Genomic DNA, 17,895 nt, shown 5'->3' with positions numbered 1-17,895 from the left:
GACGAACTCTTAAACTTTATCACCTGCCACTTCTTTATCTCACTTCATTGCTCCACCAATGCTGAACTATTTCTTATGCTGTTTTATGCTTTCATGTATTAGTCTGACCTATTTCACTCTGGGATGTTTTTTCTTACTATTTATAAAAGATGTGATTATTCCTCAAAGCTCAGTTCCACAGTTCCTCTGAAAATAAATCATGACCGTCTCAGTAAATTAGTCACTTCTTCTGTGCTATCTTCTTACCTTGTGAACACATTATTTGTTGCACTTTTACTATTGTAATTTTTGAAAATCATGTTTCTAGCTTTAGAATGAGAGCTTCTGTAGAGCAAAGATTACGGTTATCTCAGTGAAAATGTTTGATTTTAATTTGTGTACTTGGTAATGGTTGAATTAAGACTTAACTGGGGAAATCATTAGGAGGACTGAACAGGAAGGACATTTCAGAGAGAGAATGAGATATGCAACAGCACAGAGAAAAAAGGGAGAACATTTGGGGACTATGGTTAAGCACAGCAGGGGTCGGGGGAGTTGTGAGGGGGAAGCATGTAGCAGGAGGTGAGATGAAAGCATTGAGTTGGATCCAGATTACAGAGGCCTTATTTGCCATGTAAAGGAGTTTTGTCTTGTACCTCCTGGCATTGACTACTATTGAAGGATTTTAAGCAGAGGAGCAGCAGCACCTGGTTTCCTCTTTTGGAAAGATGACTTGCCAGCAGCCTGAGGATAGATTAGAATGTGAACAAAACAAGAGATGGGAGACCATTTAAGAATGCTTGCAATACCCAGGTGACAGGTGATGAAGTGCCAAAGTAATTATTGGTACAATAAAAGTACAAAGTAAATGATTTGGAAAGAAAGAGGTGACATTTAAATTGGATCTTTAAGCATGAAGGAGAGTTCCCCAGTGAGTGGAGCAGGTGAAGGGCATGCAGAGGAAATGGGCCACAAATGCATCATGTTTCGGGAATGAGACGATATGTGGGAGTAGATGAGAAGAGGGGATGAAAAATTAACGAGCTATATTAAGAAAGATTTTATGTGGCAGTCTCATCATCAATTTGGACTTTATTTGGAAAACATTGGGTATCTAGAGGTCTTTTTTAATAAAAGAAATAGTGCTGTCAGATTATAGCTAAAACAGTCACTGAATTCAAGTTCAGTAAAAGGAAACTTAGAATTAGTAGGTGGAAAACTTTGTATAGTATAATATTTTTATGTTTTCATGCACAGATTATATTAAATGAGTTTCTATTTTCTCAGTGCTATTAGAAAATCAATTTACTCTAAGGTCTTTTCCAGGAATACCAATGGTTTTCTATTTATAATGTCCCTGTTAACTTTAATATCATGTAGGTTTAATAAGAAACCAAAGAGAGGAATACAGTACCTCCAAGAACAAGGGATGCTTGGCACTACACCTGAAGATATTGCTCAATTCTTACATCAAGAAGAAAGATTAGACTCTGTAAGAGTTCCATTTTAGTTCATTCTAACCTTTTCTATAAAATTTCTTTTTAAGTTAATAATGATATGTATTGTTGCCCTCCCAAGTATGCAAGTAAAACTTAAAGAATATACTTAGGTATTCTTAATTTTGCTCTTTAATTCTTTAAACTCAAAAGAATACCTTGATTTTTTTTTTTATAAACACATTCAGTATGTTTAACTTACAGCTTCATGTTTGAAATAGTTAAACCTATAGTCAAAACCTGTGGGTCTTGTGGATTTTTCTGCTTTTTAAATGGCTGGCTGGCTGGCAAATATTCCATTGGGATATCAATTTGTCTTTTGTTCTTTAGACTCAAGTGGGTGAGTTCCTGGGAGACAATGATAAGTTTAACAAAGAAGTCATGTATGCATATGTGGACCAACATGACTTTTCAGGAAAGGACTTTGTTTCAGCCCTTCGAATGTTTCTAGAAGGATTCCGTCTTCCAGGGGAAGCTCAGAAAATTGATCGATTGATGGAAAAATTTGCTGCAAGATATCTAGAATGCAACCAAGGGTAAGCAAGATTCAGATTCTTACTGGTTGCCAACTATCAGGAGATTCATAATCCTCTGCCCCCAGGAAACTTAGATTGTCTATGATCTGGAGGTAATCAGATAGTTCCATTTAAAAATTATAATCTGAGATAAAACATAAATCCTGAAAAAGTAAATTAAAAGTGCTTTGGGGTTTGCAGAGACTAATTTAATAAAACTGTAAACCAGTACAAGTTTATAACATGACACATTTATTTTTTCAGACAAACCCTTTTTGCTAGTGCAGATACTGCTTATGTTCTGGCTTACTCAATTATTATGCTGACCACAGATCTTCACAGTCCACAGGTATGTTTTCTTCCAAGCCAGTTCTATAATAAATAATACAAATTAAGTACTCTGAGTTCTTTTGAATTAATAAGTAGCAGTTGAAATTTTAATGTTGTTTAGTCAAATACCCCAGTTTGTTGATTGGTTTAATTTAGTGTAGAATACATTCGCAAATGTAGTTTCTGGTAGTTATTCTAATTAGACTTTTAGATATCTGTAAAATAGATCTATATTTGTCTGTCTGAAGATTAACAGTTGTATAAAGCTTAAGATAAATTTTAATCTAAGAATATGATATAGTTCTTCTGCCTATACTTAATTGCAACATGAAAAAACACTATATATAACCTGTCTTCTTTTTTTTTACATTTTAAACTTAAACATTAGAGTGATTAGTATAGTGTTTCTTCCTGTGCCTGTCACCCAGCTTCCACAGTTATCAACTTATGGCCAATTTTCTTCTATTTATATCCCCCTCTCTCCCACAGATCATTTGGAAGCAAATCTCAGGTATCATATAATTTCATCTGTATTTATTTAATTATATATCTCTGAAAGAGAAATACTCTATTTAAACATAATCCCAGTACCAGTACTCAGAAAAATTAACAATACTTTTAAAATATCAGGTATCCACTCCCTAACTGGTTTGGCTCAGTGGGTAGAGCATCATCCTGCAGACCAAAGGGTCTCAGGTTCGATTCCAGTCAAGGGCACGTACCTTGGTTGCAGGCTTCTCCCTGGCCCAGGCCCTGCTCAGGGCACCTGCAGGAAGCACCAATCGATGTGTTTCTCTCACATCGATGTTTCTCTCTGTCTTCCCCTCTCTCTTCCATTCTCTTTAAAAATCAATGGAAAAATATCCTCAGGTGAAGATTAACAAAAACAGACAATAAATGAATAAATAATAAAATAACAGATATCCAGGAAGTATTCAAATTTTATTTTCCTCATAAAATTTATAATTCCTTTTTAAATGTTAAGGAATATAACTTGATTTCTGATATCCACTTGCAAACACTTATTTTAAACATTTTAGGTATTTTATGCTTAGTTTTCAAAAACACGCTTGGGTATCCTCGGGGAAAATTACCTTTATAAATTAATCTATTTGCAAAAATTTATTTGTACTTCTTAGGAGTAGTGCAGCATATGGTATTTACTATTTTTAGGATGTGAAATAAACTATATGCTTTTTCCTAATCTGAGGTGTATTGAAAAATTAAAACCTATTTAGTTTGAGATTAAGCTTGGCAATATAGGGATTGTGTGTGTGTGTGTGTGTGTGTGTGTGTGTGTGTTGAGATGTTTAAAGCAGGGTTGATATGAAAAGTATATACCAAATGTATAATGGAAGAATTACAGAGTTGTGGATACCATACAGAGTTGTTCCTAGTTTTAAACACCAGAATTCAACAACTGTGCATTTACCAGGATTACTTGATTTTATATAGACCTTTGAAAAAAATCATTTAAGAGTTTACTCATTTAAAATATTCCTTTGTCCTCATACCTCAACATAATAAAAGCGATATATGATAAACCCACAGCAAACATCATACCCAATGGACAAAAACTAAAAACATTTCCCCTAAGAACAGGAACAAGACAGGGATGCCCACTCTCACCACTCCTGTTTGACATAGTACTGGAAGTATTAGCCATTGCAATTAGACAAGAAGAAGAAATGCATCCAAATTGGAAAAGAACAGGTAAAGTTGTCTTTATTTGCAGACGACATGATATTGTACATAAAAAATCTGAAAGACTCCGTCAAAAAACTAATAGACTTAATAAATGAATTCGGCAATGTAGCAGGATACAAAATTAACGCCAAGAAATCTATGGCCTTTCTATACACCAATAGTGAACTTACAGAAAGAGAGACTAAAAAGGCAATCCCATTTACCATCACACCAAAAAAATTAAGATACCTAGGAATAAACCTAACTTAAGGAGGTAAAAGACCTATACGCAGAAACTACAGGACACTGAAAAAAGAGATAGAGGAAGACGTAAACAGATGGAAGAACATACCATGTTCATGGATTGGTAGAATCAACATCATTAAAATGTCCATACTACCCAAAGCAATCTATAGATTCAACACACTCCCCATTAAAATACCAACGGCATATTTCACAGACCTTGAAAGAACTCTCCAAAAATTCATCTGGAATAAAAAAAGATCCCGAATAGTCACAGCAATCCTGAGAAAGAAGAATAAAGTAGGAGGGATCTCAATACCAGATTTCAAGCTGTATTACAAAGCCACTATTCTCAAAACAGCCTGGTACTGGCACAAGAACAGACATATAGATCAATGGAACAGAATAGAGAATCCAGATATTGACCCAAACCACTATGCTCAATTAATATTTGACAAAGGAGGCATGAACATACAATGGAATCAAGACAGTCTCTTCAATAAATGGTGTTGGGAAAATTGGACAGATACATGCAAAAAAATGAAGCTAGATCACCAACTTACACCATACACAAAAATAAACTCAAAATGGATACAGGACTTAAACATAAGACGGAAACCATAAAAATACTAGAGGAATCTACAGGCAGCAAAATCTCAGACATATGCCAAAAGAACTTCACCGATACTGCCCCTAGGGCAATGGAAGCTAAAGAGAAAATAAACAAATGGGACTACATCAAAATAAAAAGCTTTTTTACAGCAAAAGAAACCATCAACAAAACCACAAGAAAGCCTACTGTATGGGAGAACATATTTGCAAATGGTATCACTGATAAAGGTTTAATCTCTAACATCTACAGGCAGCTTATACAACTTAATAAAAGGAAGATAAATGATTAATAAAAAAATGGGCAACGGACCTAAATAGAATCTTTTCAAAAGAAGACAGAAGGAAGGCCAAGAGACACATGAAAACATGCTCAACGTCACTAATTATCTGAGAGATGCAAATCAAAACAACAATGTGGTACCATCTCACACCTGTCAGAATGGCTATCATCAACAAATCAACAAACGACAAGTGTTGGCGAGGATGCGGAGAAAAAAGGAACCCTCGTGCACTGCTGGTGGGAATGCAGACTGGTGCAGCCACTGTGGAGAACAGTATGGAGTTTCCTCAAAAACTGAAAATGGAACTCCCATTTGACCCAGTAATCCCACTCCTAAGAATATATCCTAAGAAACTGGGAACACCAATAAGAAAGGATATATGCACCCCTATGTTCATAGCAGCACAATTTACAATAGCTAAGATCTGGAAACAGCCTAGGTGCCCATCAGCTGATGACTGGATCAGAAAACTGTGGTACATCTACACAATGGAATACTATGCTGCCATAAAAAAGAAGGAATTCTTACCATTTGCAGCAAGCTGGATGGAATTGGAGAACATTATGCTGAGTGAAATAAGCCAGTCAATGAAAGAAAAATACCACATGATCTCACTCATTTATGGATAATAAAGAATATTATAAACTGTTGAACAAAAAGGTAGATACAGAGGCAGTAAAGTATCAAACAGTCTGTCAAATTATAGCAGGAAGGTTAGGGAGAAGTGGGGAAGATAAGAGATCAACCGAAGGACTTGTATGCATGCATATAAGCATAACCAATGGACACAAAACTCGGGGGGGTGAGGGCGGGGAGGGGGGGCAATGGTAAGATATGTACACATATAATACCTTAATTAAAAAAAAATATTCCTTTGTCGTATTACTGACAGTGTAGTAAAAGCAGCCCACTTTTAGGGTTTTCATTGTCTAGCACAGTGATGGCGAACCTATGACACGCGTGTCAACACTGACATGTGTAGCCATTTCTGATGACATGAGGCCGCATGCCGAGGATGAAACATTTGCGACTAGAGTCTTGGAGTTAGGTTTTTCCTCAAAGTGACACACTACCCAAGTTATGCTCAGTTTTTTGGCGAAGTCTGACACACCAAGCTCAAAAGGTTGCCCATCACTGGTCTAGCATAACACTTTTCCCATGGGTGTATAAGGCAGTCTACATTTAAAGGCTCACTTGGATATCTTTTTATTTTTTCCATCATTTATGCCCTCCCTCCTCCACCCCTAGACCCGGCTATCACTGCATTGTTGTCCATGTCCATGAGTTCTTTCTCTCATTTTTTTTTTCTTTTTTGCTAAATCCCTCCACACACCCCTAACATCCTCCCCCCTCCCTCATCCCCCAGCTGTCTGCCTCCTCTCTATCTATGAGTCTGTCTCTATATTTCAGAGTTTCCTATCTGGTTTTTCTGTCTAAACCAAAAGTAGAATTATGTTTTACACTACCTCCCTTTGTTTTTAGAATGTTGTATTTTTAAAGAATTTGGTTCTATAAATGAATTATCAATGTTATGTGCATCTGCGTCATGTCTTCCTATACATATGTACCTTCTCATGTAAGTTATTTTGAAGAAATGTTAAAATTGCCTTTCACAGTATCAGATTGTTAAAAGTTTCTGAACCCATGTCAGTTAGGGAGTGTTAAATCTTGAGAACAGTGTCCTGTCTTGATTGCACTAGTTTCTGTCTGTAGAACATGTACTGGTCTGGCAGTGATAGCTTATTGTCTTGTGGCTCCTGTCAGACTGCTGGCATCATGTGCTGATATGCAGCATGCCACTGTGCTTATGGGTTCCTACAAAGCTAAGTTGCCAGTTAGAAAATTGAACCCATAATTATGACCCCATATGATATACACTTTAAGACCATATGAACTGTAATAAATGACATCATTTTTAAAGAACACTTTAGCCCTAACAAGTTTGGGTCAGTAGATAGAGCGTCGGCCTGCCTACCGAAGGGTCCCAGGTTCAATTCCTGTCAAGGGCACATGCCTGGGTTGCGGGCTCGATCCCCAATAAGTGGCATGCAGGAGGCACCCGATCAATGATTCTCTCTCATCAATGTTTCTATCTCTTTCCCTCTTCCTTCCTCTCTGAAATCAATAAAAATATCTTTTTTTAAAAGAATACTTTAAAAGAGTCCCTAAAATAAATTCTTTTCATAATTGTTTTCAAAGTTAAAATATAGGTGAATTTTAACAAGTCATTTATGTTTCTTTTTCACCTAGAATATTTATAGTTAAATTACCTTTTATATGTAGTGTGTCAGCTAATTTTTTTTTAATTTGAGGTACATTTAGAACACATATTTTTGTCTTAATCTTCGTCATTAGTAACAACTGGCTTTGATTCATGTTTATAGTAGAGCAAGTTGAATTAGCATGTGCCAGGATGGGTTTTTTTCTACATTGCTGTCATTTTCTGTGAATTTTTCATTTTAATGTATGTTTTGTTGAATATTTTTCACTTCTTGTCCTCAAAATATTTATAAATTCTCTCATAAGAGTATGTAAATTCTTAAAATATGAGTGAAATTTTTATGTTAATTTTTAGGAATTATAATGGCTTTTCATTTCTAGGTTAAAAATAAAATGACAAAGGAACAGTACATTAAGATGAATAGAGGTATCAATGACAGTAAAGACCTTCCTGAAGAGTATCTATCAGCCATCTACAATGAAATAGCTGGCAAAAAGATATCATTGAAAGAAACGAAAGAATTAACAATCCCTACAAAATCAAGTAAGCAAAGTAGGTATCCAAATCATTTGAATCCTGATTGCTCAGGAGGAAAAATATGGGTACTTGAAAGAGTTCTTCACTTAGAGTATTTATTCTAGTGATAGTATTTATATACTGTAGCATTTGCTGATATGGTTGTATTTTTTCTCACATGCTGAAGAAAAGTAGCTCTGATCAATGACTAATGAAAAATGCTACATAATATGCATGGATTAGTGTGTGTTTAATACACACGTGTCCATTTAGCGGTTAATCTCAGCACAGATTTGAAGGTCAGAGAGATTGGTCAGGAAACCCCAATAGTCAGACTTCAATTCTTAATCTTTGTTTCTGCCTCCTTATCAGCTACAAGCAACATATTTATATCTCTTCATATATCCTTATAGATAAACAAGCTGAAAGTAGGGGTGATTCAAGGAGATGGGGAAGGTTAGGATTGTGAGGTAGCTGTGGAGTCGGAAATCACTACTTCAGATGTGCCAAAAATTGTATTGCTGTAGAGTTCCTAGATCTAACTAGCGTTAGGGGCCAGCTGTGGGCCTGGCTCCATTCTAGACTTTCTGTACATGTAGACAGTGGTAATGAAATTAGAGCTAAAATTTGATTACAGGAATGAGACGAGGGTTGTAGCTATTAAATCGCTACATCTAAAACCCAAACAGTGACAAAGCCAGATGTTGTATTAGGCATCCTTGACTCTTGTTGCAGTTCAGTACCAAGCAGCAGTTTACTTGGGTGTGTTAACTTCAGTTCTGCTTGTAACATTAAGTATATTGATCAAGAGTTCATTTTTACACCTGAGTTACCAGTTTCCTGATTGTTTTCTTCTAACATCTTCACATCCCTCTTTCTATGGCCTATTTCGTATGTGGTAGTAACAAATTAGAGAGCTAGATATGGGAGGGAGATGGCGGTGTTCTGAAATACTAAAATCATCCTGGAGTGTCAGGGCCATCGTTTTCTTGTTAACTCAGGAGATACCATTCAAAGATGCCATTTCTTCTTACATCTCTTTTCCTATCTCAGGTTTGTGGTGTTTCCCTAATGCTATTTATTGTGACAGGTTTGTATGTATTCTCTTCCCTCTTCATAGGTTTTCTACTTCTCCCTGACTCCTAGTGCAGGATCTTTGCACTTTTCATTATTGTGGTGAAATCATTTAATATAAAATGAACCATTTCCCCTGGCTGGTGTGGCCCTGTTGGTTGGAGCATCATCTCGTACACCAAAGGTGGTGGTGGGTTTGATTCCCAGTCAGGGCACATGACCAGGTGGTGGGTTCAGTCATCCCGTTGGGTGACTTGTGTAGGAGGCAGCTGATTCAAGTTTCTTTCTCCCATTGATGTTTCTCTCTTTCCTTCTCTCTCTCTAAAATCAATGTTTTAGAAAAAAATGTTTTAAAAAATTAACCATTTTGAAGTGAACAGTTCAATGGCCTTTGGTCCATTCACCTGTTGTGCCACCACCACCGCTATCTAGTTTTGAAACATTTCCATCACCCCAAAATAAAACCCTGTTCCAATAAGCAGTTACTCCAGGTTCCCTCCCATTCCTTAGGCCCTGGCTATCCCAGTCTGTTTTCTGTTCCTATGGATTTACCTATTCTGGATATTTCATATTCATCTAATCATACATTATGTGACCATTTGTGTCTGACTTCTTAGGACTATTTTTAATTAGTGTATTGGTAATTATATCATGTGGTATATTATTGTTTTGTAGTAAAACATGAAAATAGCATTTTTAAATGCTTCCTATTTTAAATGCTAACCGTGTTTGTTTCAGATGTAGCGAGTGAAAAACAAAGAAGACTTCTGTATAACTTAGAAATGGAACAGATGGCTAAGACAGCTAAAGCACTTATGGAAGCCGTGAGCCATGTTCAAGCACCTTTTACAAGTGCAACACATTTGGAGCATGTGAGACCCATGTTTAAGGTAAGAGTTACTAGTAACTTTTGGTGGCAATATACATTTACATATAATTTTGTTGTGCATATTTTTCACGTAAGGAAATATAGTGACATATCCCGTTGGTGTAGACAAGGAAGCAAAAGCCGTGTTATTTAGGACATGGCAAACACAAAATTTTTTCTTAAAGAGAATGACAAATGTATGCACGATTAGGAATTAATAGCTGTGTGATCTTAAGAATAGAAAGAGTTCAGAGAATGATCATTAATCCTTCACCTGGTTTTCTCTAATAAGTTTATTTCAACCTTTGAAGTTACCTAAAATGCCAAAGGATCTTCATTGAGCTGCTTGCTCTCTTTCAGTGCTTCTGGCCTAGGAACTATATAATAGGAGGGTTCTGATATGCCTGGAGCCCAGAAAAAAAGAGTAAGGAATAGAAAGGAGCATTGTTTATTTTTATAGGTTGATCTACTAACAATGGTACTGGTTCTTTAAAATTTGATTTCTTATTCCTTTTTCATTTCCTATTCTTTTTTTCTTCCTTTTCTCCAAATTTAGAATGAGGAAGCAGTGCGTCGTAAGGATCATAGGGAAGTGGAGGGGAGTCTAGTTAAGTTTGAAAAGGGAAAATGGGTAAAATACATTGCAGTTTGTGTGATTAAGATGGTCTGTGGAAGCTAAAGATCATAATTTAAATTCTAATGCAGACTTCACTATACATATGTATGGGTGGTGCAAATGACTACAAGATTTCTGTGCTTCCTTTTAGGTGTAAAATTTTATAATTACTTTTACCCTTACTTCAAGGTCTGAGTGAGAATGATATTAAAGTTGATGAAGAATTTTAGAATAGGAGGGGGACTAGGGAGGTAATGTTAAAAGGAATAGTGGTGTATAACTGGCTTTATCTTTTGGAATAATAGAAAATCATGTTGAAATATTATAAACACTTTTTCTTTATTATAAAATATATTTTATAAGGCAGCTTTTTGTTTTGTTTTGAATAAAATTATACCCTTATTTTGTGTTGTTTTTCAAATGTTTTTTTTAAAGGGGGAGGCAGAAAAAAGCAAAATAAGGATCTAGCCATAATTCAGCCACTCAGAAAAAACTTGTGTTAATATACTACTTTTTTATCTTAAACAGTTGTGATCGTACTATGTATAGGATTTTTTTATCTTGCTGTTTCTCACATAAGTATTTCCCCATATTAAAATTTGTCAGTAGGTTTTATGATATGGATTATAGTTCATTTGAACATCCTCTAAGCACTGCCATTGTTCTCTTCAGACACCCTCATTTCTCACTCTTAATACTGTAGCATCCTTATGTGCACTTCTTATCTATTTACAGAAGCCAGAGTGATCTTTTTAAAAGAAAAAATGCAATTTCACCTTCTTCCTTAAGGCCCTTCACTGACTTTGCATGACACTTGATGAAATTAGCACACTGAGAGGGTCTAGAGACCACCTGCCTTTCCAAACTCATTACTAGAACTCTTCTGTTTCTTCTGTCTCCTACTGAGCTACAGTCACAATGGCATTCTTTAGGCTTCTAGAATGTCCTAAATTATTTTTTCTTCAGAGCATTCTTATAAGCTGTGTCCTGTGTCTAGAATGCTCTTTTCTTTGCGTGTGTAGTTTCCACTTATAATGTTACCTTTTCAGAAAGTTTTGCTCTGACCCCTCTAATTCAAATTAGGTCCCTTTTCATAACATGCTATTCTTTTCCTTCATTGTATTTATAACCATTTGTATTTGTACATTTATTTTAATATGTGTATTAAAATATATGACTAGTATACCTCTTTAATTTAAGCTCCATGAGGCAATGGACTAAATCTGTTCTGTTCACTTTCCCAATATCTGGTACAGTTGCTGGCTTGTAGACAGTGCTCAGTAATAAGCACTGACTGGGTCAAGGAATAAATGAGAGATTCCTAGAATGCATAATACTATGAAGGGATATACACATTACTAGGAATCTTTCTACAATTGGCAAGTTGTATTCTGTAACGGTTTATACAATTATGAGTGGGCAATTTAATTTCACTGTCCCTGGATGTTATTCAGCTAGCTGCCCGGCGCACGAATCTTGTGCCAGTAGCTCTCCACAGGGCCTGGCCGCTCCGTGCCCTCTGCCCAGAGGCCCATCCCTGGCCGGGTGCGGAATGCTTGCCTCGTCGCCGATAGGATGTGATTTGATTGGAGAAATCATTGTCTTTAATTTCTAATAGAGTTAAACATTTACTGGCTTATGGACCATATACTTCTACTATAAAATGTTATATAGGGTTTCTAATGGAATATGTCATTTATTACTTCCATGTAGTGCTTTGTATTTTAAAAGTTCTGCACTTCATATGCTTCCCATAGCATCTCTCCACAGTGGTAGTCCAGGTATTAAACAGGAAGAAACTGAGTTTCAGAAAGATTAAATAAGTGGCACAGCTAAGACTTGAAGTTAGGTACTGTGGCTTATGTTCCTTTGTTAGGGATTATACACTTTACTTCTAAACTTTCTGCTGTTACAAGCAAAGTGTTGGGTTTCCCTTCAGAATGCTAAAAACTTTTTAGATCTTTTAAACATTTCAGTTGTCATTTCTATAGCACACCCATAAACATTTTTTCATCTGTATGGCTATATGGTTTATAGTTTTACGTCTTGACGACTTACTAAAAGCAAATAGTCTCGCATCAGACATGTCAAAGTCATACATGACACACTAATATAATCTCTATGTTTTGACATTAGCATGTTCAGCAGTCAAAAGGTAGCTCTTTTTTTGTTTGTTTTCCATTAAAACTAGGTATTCAGTTTTTATAGTAAAATTTAGTGTTTGTTGGCTTTCACTGTATATAATGAAATATTTTATTGAACTATATTTTTAAAGTATTGTCCAGGGTTATCGCTGATATGTCAATGTAAAATGTGTGCAAAAAAAAAAAAAAGGGTGTCCAGGAAGCAGGCTTAAAGTAAAGAAAGTAATAGAATTGCTGCAAGTAGAAAATGCTAAAGAATTTTCTTGGAAATAAAAGGCCCATAATATTGCAAGGGACAAAGCTTGCAGAGAGAGATGAGTTCTCAAGTCAGGGGTACAAGTAATATCATTTTTGAATATTGACTATCCCATTTTATTGATGTGAATAATTTATAAATGCTGCACTTAAAATGCTGCACTCAGGCCTTCTACTGAATTTATGATCTTGTTCTTTCATTTATTTAAAACCAGTTAGCATTAAATCGTGTTTTTTTTTCTTTTGTCTAGGAAAGCTTTCCAAATAGCTATGCTAAGAAATTTATTGTGTGATTTTTTTAGAACTTTAAGTCATTTATTGTCTGAAAGCCTTGAGAAATATTAATGTAGTATTATCATAATTTTTAATTAACACTTGATACTCATGGTATATTTTAAATTTTAATTTTCCTAGTTGGCTTGGACACCTTTTCTTGCTGCATTCAGTGTGGGTCTACAAGACTGTGATGATACTGAAGTAGCCTCTCTTTGCCTGGAAGGTATAAGATGTGCAATCAGAATTGCATGCATTTTCAGCATTCAGGTAATGAAGAAATTTGCTTTTGTAGCCAGTCTACTTATGCCATTACTATAGTTTAAATTATTTTTTTACGTTTGACTTATGAAAAACTAATTTCAAGTTTATGATGTAATTTAAATGAATCTTAATATTTAAGAATCTGAGAATCTATGACAGATGGAGTAGTTCTATACTGATGTGCCTAAAATTCATCATAATAACTTTGGTTTGCAATTCTTCCCCAAGACTTTGAATTCCTATATGTTAATTTCAATATCTTATTTAAATAAATATGTTGGAAGTTCTTACTTATTGAATCACATATATTTTCATATTTTATATACAGAAAGTAGGTTTATAATTGTTCATATAGAAAATAATACAATAATTAATAAATAATAATACAAGAATGAACTGTTTCATATGTGTGTGTGTGTGTGTGTGTGTGTGTGTGTGTGTGTGTGTCTTAACTCTCAGAACAAGTTTAAGAGAACCAGGTCTATAGTACATAATTTTCATGAAGATAGCCCCTTCTAGTAACTATATGCTTTGTCTGATAATAAATATAGTTGAAGCTTACTTTCTTTTTCAAAAACTGTTTTATATTTGATTATGAATGATAGGACTTACAAAGCACAGTCTAGTTGTAATGAAAAAATGAGCAAATTTATAAATAAGGTTTCTGCTAGTTCACACAGTACTTGAAACTGAAATATTCAGTGAATGTTTCTCTATATGAATTTATTAATAAAATCTCATTTTGATTTGACACCTTCTTCACCTTTGTATTTTAGAAATTTCTGTTTCGTTTATCTTAAAAAAAATACTCTAATTTGAGGTATTGTATATAAGTTATGATTTGTCAGTTAAAAACTTACTAAACAAGTAAACAGTTTGTCATTAGGGAATTAAGGATCACTCTGTTGTGTTTACAACCACGTCAAGTATACTTTTCTCTTTTTTATAGCTGGAAAGAGATGCGTATGTTCAGGCACTAGCAAGATTTACCTTACTTACAGTGAGTTCTGGTATTACTGAAATGAAACAGAAGAACATTGACACAATAAAAACGCTTATCACAGTGGCTCATACTGATGGAAATTATTTAGGAAATTCATGGCATGAGGTATAAGCACTTTATTTTTAATTTTGTAATTTGGTTTATAAAATGAGCTAAATATTCTATCACTGACATGCTTAAGTGTTTGGGGAGAAAATTAACTACATTCAGGGTAAATGCAGTTAGCTTTTTATAATCTATATATACAAAAGCCTAAGTGATGGGATGACCGGCCAATAGCTATGATGTGCACTGACCACCAGGGGGCAGATGCTCAATGCAGGAGATGCCCCCTGGAGGTCAGTGTGCTCCCACAGTGGGAGTGCTGCTCAGCTGACAGACGCGCACCAGATGCTGGGCTGACGGCTGGGGAGTGCAGCTGCATGAGCCTCTCCTGTGGACACTCCCCCTGCACACCCTAGTGGTGGCAGGCGCAGGGGGGCCAGGATGAGTGGGAGTGGCAGGGTGCCCAGCATGGGCTCAGGCTCCTCCCTGGCCACCTGCCACTTTGCGCACTACTTCGTACTGTGCGCAATCGTCGCGGACAGCAGACTGCAGACTGGAGCCCGACGAGCTAGCGGGTAAGGCTGGGCTGCAGCAGTGTGGAGGTCCACTGATCCCCGCAGGCCAGGCCGAGGGACTCCACTGGTGCACGAAACAGTGCACCGGTGCACCGGGCCTCCAGTGATTTATGATCTAGCCTAAGTTTAAATCCTGGCTGCATACATTTAAATATATTTGCAAATATTTTTAACATGAAATTAAGTTTTTTCTCCTTTTTTAAAATTAAGATTCTGAAGTGCATCAGTCAGTTGGAGCTTGCACAACTTATAGGAACTGGAGTGAAACCTCGATACATTTCTGGAACAGTGCGAGGCAGAGAAGGATCTCTTACTGGAACAAAAGATCAGGCTCCTGATGAATTTGTGGGGCTAGGGCTGGGTGAGCATTTTACAAATTATTTCTATGAAGTATCAAAAATTGTTTAACTTGCTCAATCTAAGTAACTTTATTGTAGGAATGAAATATAATTGGAGGGGTATAATAAAATGCCTATTGGCTATCGTTCTGAGGAAAAGCAAGATAAATGTATAGAAAACTAAGTCTTTTTTGCCTGAAATAGTTTGCAACATTAAATGAGGTTTAGTCTTAATCTCATAGTTGGGGGTAGAAGAAAGGTACAGTTTAAAGTTATCTGCTTTTAAGACAAAATAGGTAACTTAAATGAGTGAAGACTTGTATAAGATGGTAAATAGTAGGGGCAATTTGAGAAAGCACTCACATTCAGATTTTTTAAAGGTACTGTGCAGACCTACCTAAATTCTTCTGCCACTGTGGAAACTTTTCCATGGTTTCCCATGTGCTCAGTCTGGCCAGGAACTTCTAGATTTAACCCAATAGAAAAATGGGAAAAAGTTTCATCAGGGAAGAGGCAAAGTTTAGACTGTCTTTCACTTTGAATACTGTACTTTTAGGTTTGAATTCTGCAAATGTTTTCCTGACTGTATGCAAGTAATTAACTCTCTAAGCTTTGGTTTCCTCTTTTGCAAACTAATGGTAATATCTACTTATAAAGTTGTTAGGATTAAATAAGAATATATGTATAAATGGATTTGGTATTGTGGCAAATCTATTAATGGTTTCTGGATTATTCTCTGTCCTTATTCCCCACCCCACTTTAACCAAGAAATCTAGAGACATGACTTAGCAAGAAGGAATACACCTGAGATCTAGGAGTATTTACCTTTTAAAGCTTTGTACTGTAACATTATATTTCTGGAAAATTTCTCTTTTTATCTTTTAGTGATTTCTCTGTTGTTGCTTGCAGTAAAAAGTCTTAGGAAATCCAAAAGAATTTCAAGCTTGAAAAACGATCCATAGGGAAAGAAGTAAAGACCAGGACCATATGTGGCTTCAAGTTGGACTGGGACAATTAGTTCCCAGTGTTTATCCAACTGTGTCAGCCAGCAGTGCAGTCTGTACCTCAGTTGTATCTTAGATGCTGTGGTTCTGGGTGATGCAGTTGTAGACCTAATAACTTGGTGACCCAGCAGCAGGATTTAGAGCTGCCTGAGCACCTGCATGGTGACTTATATAATCTGGAAGTCTGACTTGGAACATTAGAACTATAATTACTCCAGAAGATAGCACAAGATACAGATGAAAAATGTTTACAGGCAAGTGAAATGAATGTGCAATGATTGATTCAATAGCTTTTGAAAGGCTTTTTTTTTTTTTTTTTTTTAGAACTAAGGAGTGTGGGAAGGCCAAAATAATGACAGGTACAAATTGCCAAGGCTCAGTTTTGCCAAGAAACAGAAGTAGGTTACACTAAAAATAACAGTGAAGTATTTTATCTCCTAAAAGTTTAATCAAACAATAAAAGATGCATGCTGATAACATTTACTATTAGTATATTTGGAAGTGAATTAAAATTAAATTGATCACTATGCCGTTGTGCCATTTAGGTTGCAAGGATATGAGACAGTCTGCCTTATTCTTTCAGAAGTGCATTTACAGAAAATATACACATTTTGGGATCTGGAAGTGAAATTAAAATTTCAGGCTTCCAAGCCATTCAAGTAACCAACGATACTCTACTACCTCTTTCATGCTTTATCTAGGCTTTCTCTTATATTATCTGTCTCTTTTGGCCTGCCGCATTTTCCACTCACTCCTGATAGATCAGGTCTCTCATTTTTGAGTCTACATTCAAGAGAGAGCCAGTCTGTTGACTTGACCCATTAGGCAGAGCCCGCCTTTTCAGGCCATCTCATTGGTTAATCCCGTGTAGCAGATGTTCACCCCTGTACATCTGTGCTCTGTCACCTACTCAGACAACAGATGCTTTCTTCAGCAGGATGCTCTAGTCAGAATTAAGGCTAGAAGATGTAGAACAGTCAATCAAGTTGGTTTAGTCTGTGTGTGTGTGTGTGTTTAAATAAATTGATATCCTTTATTAACAGCATTTAATAATGCACCAAGTATTAGTTTATGTACCAAGTATTAATTTTTGCACTAAGTTATGCACCAATATAAATTATGCCCAATTTATTAATGTACTAAGTATTTCATTTTAGCCAAGTTAATAGGGCTGGGTATATATTTATCTGATTGATCCACTTGCACACTTCCAGTATATTATATATGCTGCTCCTTCTACCTGAATTGCTTTTCCTCTTGTCTCCTTTCCCACATGATCATCTTTCTGGGTCCAACTTAAATTAATATTTCATATTTGAAACCTTCCCATGGGTTAACAGCCCCATTCTCCTTTATCCCATCAAAATTAATTATATTAGCAAAACTTGTATTATATGTAATTAGTTTGCTTCAGTCATGAAGTAATCATTACATTGTATTAAAGTTGATTGTAAGTTGTGTCTCTCCTGGTAAATTGTTAACTCTGAGGACAGGACATCTCTTTTACTTTGTTCGGTAGCTAGAATAGAATTTGAGTCCAGCTGGTTTAAATAATGT

General features: G+C 35.8%; 1 protein-coding gene across 3 annotated transcripts in view; it reads left to right on the top strand.

Annotated features, from left to right (window-relative positions):
* The window catches only part of ARFGEF1 (ADP ribosylation factor guanine nucleotide exchange factor 1), a 105,511-nt gene that overhangs the window by 57,718 nt on the left and 29,898 nt on the right, over positions 1–17,895 (top strand). For all 3 annotated transcript variants that reach the window (XM_054708718.1, XM_054708720.1, XM_054708721.1), the window contains exons 15-22: positions 1,360–1,471; positions 1,806–2,011; positions 2,255–2,339; positions 7,744–7,915; positions 9,692–9,843; positions 13,251–13,379; positions 14,323–14,481; positions 15,207–15,357. In XM_054708718.1, the coding sequence (XP_054564693.1) occupies positions 1,360–1,471; positions 1,806–2,011; positions 2,255–2,339; positions 7,744–7,915; positions 9,692–9,843; positions 13,251–13,379; positions 14,323–14,481; positions 15,207–15,357 (1,166 nt within the window). The remainder of the gene's footprint in view (positions 1–1,359; positions 1,472–1,805; positions 2,012–2,254; positions 2,340–7,743; positions 7,916–9,691; positions 9,844–13,250; positions 13,380–14,322; positions 14,482–15,206; positions 15,358–17,895) is intronic.

The sequence above is a fragment of the Eptesicus fuscus genome, chromosome 19, assembly GCF_027574615.1.
Source record: "Eptesicus fuscus isolate TK198812 chromosome 19, DD_ASM_mEF_20220401, whole genome shotgun sequence".
Lineage (NCBI taxonomy): Eukaryota > Metazoa > Chordata > Mammalia > Chiroptera > Vespertilionidae > Eptesicus > Eptesicus fuscus.
The sequence above is the reverse complement of the archived record's forward strand: the minus strand, read 5'-3'. Positions and strand labels throughout refer to the sequence as shown.